Source organism: Pelophylax lessonae (assembly GCF_965119305.1).
Source record: "Pelophylax lessonae genome assembly, chromosome: 4".
NCBI lineage: Eukaryota > Metazoa > Chordata > Amphibia > Anura > Ranidae > Pelophylax > Pelophylax lessonae.
This window is the reverse complement of record NC_138771.1, coordinates 241510434-241516433: the sequence shown is the minus strand read 5'-3', so window position 1 is coordinate 241516433 and position 6000 is coordinate 241510434. Positions and strand designations below refer to the sequence as shown.

General features: G+C 49.0%; 1 protein-coding gene across 1 annotated transcript in view; it reads left to right on the top strand.

The window, feature by feature from the left end:
- Positions 1 to 458: 458 nt before the first annotated feature.
- The window catches only part of YAF2 (YY1 associated factor 2), a 30505-nt gene continuing 24963 nt past the window's right edge, over positions 459 to 6000 (top strand). The window contains exons 1-2 of the mRNA XM_082255902.1: positions 459 to 740; positions 876 to 1001. Of these exons, the coding sequence (XP_082112028.1) occupies positions 715 to 740; positions 876 to 1001 (152 nt within the window). The 5' untranslated portion in view covers positions 459 to 714. The remainder of the gene's footprint in view (positions 741 to 875; positions 1002 to 6000) is intronic.

The following is a 6000-nucleotide window of genomic DNA, read 5'->3' as shown; positions in this document are numbered from 1 at the left end:
AGGAAGGTAAATATCACTTGAAGACAAAACTGCACTTTGTTTAAAGGCGGGGCCTAGGGTGGGGCCGGGGGTGGGGCTGGGATGTGACCAGGGGCGGGGTTGGGGTGGGGCCATGGGTGGGGCTTAAGGGGGCCCCGTCAGCTAGGCTGTACGGGGCCCCATGATTTCTATCAGCGGCCCTGCCTCTAATGACAGGGAAAGTTTAATACAGTTCAGGATGGATTTGGGGGAATGGATGCACATTGACTGTAATAGAACACATCCATATAACCTGGTTGAGATCTCCCTGCTATATACACACATTGTTTGCTCAGAGGAGAGAAGTGGGTTATGTGTACATTATGTATAGACCTCTCCATATCGTACAATACAGCGCTCCCCATTGACAGACATGTGAGCATGCACCGTCCCATGTCTCACACAGCACACTGAACCTCTCTCTCTCTATCTAGGCTATGTCAGGTCTCTCCTCTTTACCCCCCACATTCATTCTCTCACTCCTCGCACTGACTGCGCTTCGTCCGCCGCTCTCAATTAGCAGCCTCCCCGGCTGTCCTGGCTCAGCGATGGGCGCCCTGTGATTGGCCGAACTGGGTCACGTGCGGCGGCGGCGGACAGCTGGCTGCGGGGGATCGCGGTCGGCGCAGCCGCTTGCTCCCGCCTCGCTGTCCGGGCCTCAGCGCTGGGCCTCCGGCTCTCCTCGTCCGTCACAGCATGGGAGACAAAAAGAGCCCTACCAGGTGAGCGGTGCCAGAGGACTCGGCGGGCGTCCCGGGGAAGGGGGCGGCGTGGCGGAGCGGCTGGCAGACGAGGAAAGGCCTTGTTTTGTGCTGTGTGTGTATATGTGACCTGTGTGTGTATCTGTCTCCCCGCAGACCGAAGCGGCAGCCGAAGCCCTCCTCAGACGAAGGCTACTGGGACTGCAGTGTTTGCACCTTCAAGAATAGCGCCGAGGCCTTCAAGTGCCTGATGTGTGATGTGCGTAAGGGGACCTCCACTCGGTGAGTCTCACTTCTCCTGCCTCCATCTTCCTGTACTCTATATTGTAGGCTTGCTGTGTATATGTATTACCTGTATGACCGATCCTCAGCCATGAACACCCATAACCACAGGTACACCATCATCATTACAAGTCTATAACATTGAAGATCCCATGACAATGGCACCTAAAAGTGGATCGGAGGTAGTAGACAGCAAGTGAACATGTTGTTCCTGAAGTTGAAAGCAGGAACAATGGGCAAGCGCAAGGATATGAGTGATCTAAAAGAGAAGTACAGCCAAAGCTGGTTTGGCTGTACTTTTCCTGTGGATCACAGGAGTGTATGTCATTCAGCACTCCTGTGACCGTTCTACGCAGACAGCGGGCTGAAGTTCGCTGACGTCCCAAAAGCTGATCCAGGCTGGGGCAAGATCGGGACAATGAAGTTGGGATCTGCCCACATGCCTGGACCGGTACCCTCCACAGCCCCCAGCGCTCTAATAAGGGAGGGGGGCCCAGCACACAGTGGTGACTTATGCCCCATACACACGTACCGATTGTCGGCCGAACGATCGGTCGTCTTTTGTCCAGGGCTGTCGTGTCTGTTGAAAACTGCAAAAGACTGCGCACGAATTTTGTCGGCCAACAACAGCCGACTGCAGAAGTGATGTCATGTGATGGTTAACTTTCCTTGTCTTTTTTTCTTTTCTGAGCATGCCCAGTCTTGCTAATCTGCTGTCTGTCGGCTGAAATCTGTACTGACTGACGCACAATCGGCCGTTCTGTTGTCGGCGTACAAAAATTTTAATGCTTGCACGACAGATTCTTTTCGGCCGAAAGTGCGCTGTCGGAAGCATCATACTAACAAGCCTACAATCGGTCGTCGGCCGAATATTTACGGCCAACAATCGGTACGTGTGTACGAGGCATTAGTCACCAGCTCTGCTCATGGAGCCCTGAAAACCAAGCGATCTGCGGTATTTGATTACTCGGTTCTCAGCCTTAGAACTGGCAGGGGACAGATGCTGCGTCCACCAAGTAAGTATGATTCGGGGGGGGGGGGGATCTTTTTTTTAGGGCCAGTTAACACCATAGAAACACAGTTCAGATGCGTTTCTGATGCTTTTCTGCATTGGCATGGGGTGGGGGGATCTTTTTTAGGTCCAGTTCACACCATAGAAACACAGTTCAGATGTGTTTCTAATGCTTTTCTGCGTTGACGTTTTGGCGTAGTCCAGTGCATTTTTATCCTCCTCTTTTTTTCTTAAAGTGATTGAAGCGGAGTTCCGGCCAGAAAATCATGCCTTTACATTTTATGGCATCCGCTTCCTTATCCTTCCATGGGCCAGAATTGGATATTCCCGGCGTTTTTTTTTTTTGTACTTACCTTTTTACAGGGGATAATATACTCACCTTTACATCCACTTCTTCCTTCCGCGGCCCACGCCGTCACTTCCTGTCCCGCAATGCGTCCTGGGAGCTCTTACTCGTCGATCCCAGGATGCAATGGGCAGTGACGTAGGTGGCCGGCCGCTCCTCTCATCGCGTTATTTGCAAACAGGAAATAACGCGATGATAGGCATCCCTATACTATGCCGATCGCATAGTAGTGGGAATGCCCGAGATTTCATGCTGGATTAATCGGTCTCCGCCCACTACAACCAGGAAGCAGGGCAGGCATTTCCCCACAGCGGACTCCGTGAACCAGCACAAAGATGGCGGCGCTCTGCAGAAATTTTATAAAGTAAGATTTTATGCTTGGAAAACTATTATTCCACTGTATAAAACAGGATTAGCAGATATATAGAGGTCGGAGGGTCACTGTCTGGGGGACATACAAAAAAAAAAAAAAAAAAAAAAAAAAAAAAAAGATTCTGTGGCCGGAACTCCGCTTTAAGTCTTTTTTTTTTTTTTTTTTTCTTTATAAACAAATATGTTATACTTACCTACGCCGTGAAGTGGTTTTGCACAGAGCAGCCCAGACCCTCCTCTTCTCAGGTCCTTCTTTGGCTCTCCTGGCCCCTCCCTTCTGTTGCGTGCAGCTTGCTATGGGGGCACCTGAGCCGAGTCATATCTCCCTGGTAACATTCAGACACTGAGCTGCAACCCCTCTCTGCCCCCTTTCTCTCCTGATTGGCTGAATGATTTTGATTGACAGCAGCGGGAGCCAAGCATACCACATTGCTGTCTAAGCCAATGAGGAGGGGAGTCCTAGGCAGCTTTGACTGTCCTGCAACATCACTGGATAAAGACAGGCTCAGGTAAGTATTAGGGGGGCAGAAGGGGACTGCTGCACACAAAGTTCATTTATCCTAATGCATTAAGATGTAAAGCCAGAAGGTTTTTTTTAAATTTCCATTAACCTTAAATAAGGAAATGTGTGTTCCTGTGCATTTTTGATGCATTTTACCGCTTTAGAGTACAGTCCAGTGCATAAAAAAGGTTTGTTCTACTGTTTTTTTTTTTTTTCTGGGACTGACCATACTGGTGTGAACTATACCATTAAAAACCATTTAACCTACTATCTATGCGTTCTTGATGGAGAAATAAAGTGCACTGGACTGCATGTGGCGTGAGCTGGCCATTAAAGTGGTGAGTACCCAGCATATTCTGGGCATAAAGTGGTTCTAAAGGCTGAAGTTTTTTTTTTTTTGCCTTTCGTGCAGTCTATGCATGAAGATAAAAAACCTTTTGTGTGCGGCTTACCTGAGCTCCATCTAATCCATCGATGTGCATGGGAGCCTCAGCTGTCCCAAGACTCTCCCTCCTCATTGGCTGAGACAGCAGCGGGAACCCATTGGCTCCCACTGCTGTCAATCAAAGCCAGTGAGCCAATGAGGAGAGAGCAGGGGGAGGGCAAGGCCGATTTGACACTCTCTCTCTTTTGGACGCATAGAGCAGTTGTTAGGAAGCGAGCACGCAGTAGTGTCCCCAGGGGCACTGCTCGAGGGGGAGGAGCCAGGAGCACTAGCGGGGGACCTGAAAAGAAGAGGGTCGGAGCTGCACAGAGTAGGCAAGTATAACATTTAAAAAAAAAAAAAGTGCTTGATCGAAAATGTGTCCAGTTCAGCAGGAATGAGCCACATTTCAATCTGTCTATGGGCAGGCTGGTTGTTCTAAAGTAAATCCATTTATTAACTCCAGTACAACAAGCCTCCCAGTCACTGCAGGCGGCTATAGCAGCCAGCAGTGATCATTGTGTTCCGGCATGGAGAACACAATAGTGCTCTGGGAGGGATTCCCCCAACACTAGCTGTGGTGATGGAATCAAGCAATTTTCTTTCCTGAAACCTGTGGTTGAAGGAAAGAGAAGTTTGCATAATGTAAAGCCTGCCTTGTTGTTCAATCATTTAGTCGTGTCTGACTCTTCGTGACCTCATGAACTATAGCACACCAGGCTTTTCTGTCCTCCGCTGCCTCCCAGAGCCTGCTTAACTTTGTTCGTTGTTTCGATGATGCTATCTAGCCATCTTGTTTTCTGTCGTCCTCTTCTCCTTTTTCCTTCCATGTTTCCCAGCATCAGGGTCTTTTCCAATGAGTCCTCTCTTTGTATTAGGTGGCTAAAGCATTCAAGTTTCAGCTTTATGATCTGTCCTTCCAGTGAATATTCGGGGGTTTTATTTCCTTCAGGATTGACTAGTTTGATCTTTTTGCCATCCAAGGGACTTTCAAGAGTCTTCTCACAACGCCATAGTTCAAAAGCATAAATTTTTCGGCGTTCAGCCTTAGAATATAAACAAGGATAAAAGTGTAATGGCTAGAGAACTGGGTCAGAGCAATGGCAAAACTGCAGCTGTTGTGGGATGTTCAGGACCAATCAAAAGTGGTCCAAGGAAGGAAAACTGGCAACAGGCTCATTGGGGTACATAAGGAGTGAAGGCTGGCCTGTGTAGATTCATCCAATAGAAGAGCTACTTTATCTCAAATTGCTTAAAAGTTAAAGTAGCAGAGTGATGCCTGCAGCTAGAGGCATTACCCCGGTACTGGCGTCCATAGCCGACGATCGGCTGTCATTACAAGGAGCGGGAGGAGATGCCCCCCCCCTCTGCCTTACGCGGCTTGCCCGGGTCTCCCGTCCCACCGGGAGATCTGGGCAACCAGCCTGCACGGCCGCCGAAGGCCCAATCAAAGCCATATTTGGCTCTGATCAGGTCTCCATGCAAAAACCCGGAAGTGATGTCATGATGTTACACCCTGTATATGGGTGTAAGGTTTTACAAGAGGTAAACTTATCCTTAAAGTGATTGTAAGGTGGTCCTTCTTTTTATAGAAAAAAAAATAACAAACCTGTTTATCCTTACCTGCCCTGTGCAATGATTTTGCACAGGGCAGCCCAGATCCTCCTCTTCTTGGGTCCCTCTTCGGTGCTCCTAGCCTCTCCCTCCTGTCAAGTGCCCCCACAGCAAGTGACTGGTTTCATGCAGGAGGATAAAATACCACCCCACTCCCAGTAACTGTTCAGCACCTGTCAGAAGCATTAGCGCCACACACTTGCCGATCTTCACTATATATCGTACCTACTTTGTGGAAGTCGGCACACGCTCATGGTATCTTCTCCACAAGGACTGCCTAGTGGTGTTACCCACACCTGTGTACATTCACAATTTTGATGCTCGATCCCCAGGTGGTGCGAGATGGGATGTATGTTTAGCACATACGCCACATCCAAGATTTTTAAGATATTACCATCATTGATACGGAAGATATATTCAGCCGGATGAACTCTCCTATTGGGGACACACTAGTCCAGCTTACCATTGAGAGGATCACATGGTCAGGAACATCCAGTGACAAGGCATTTGCCGTAGTAATTAGAGTTCCACAGTCACTAGAGGGGTTCCGACACTATTTATGGTTCCCGTATTGTGCTTACCCATATTGATCAGTCACTTGCTCTCATAGCTCGAGCTCCCAGGGGTCCACACAAGGGGAATTCCACATTCACTACTAATTTGATAGGATACAGACACGCCGTGGTTGCCGGTGGAAATCCTCCTGTGTGGCATTATTCCTGGCGTCCG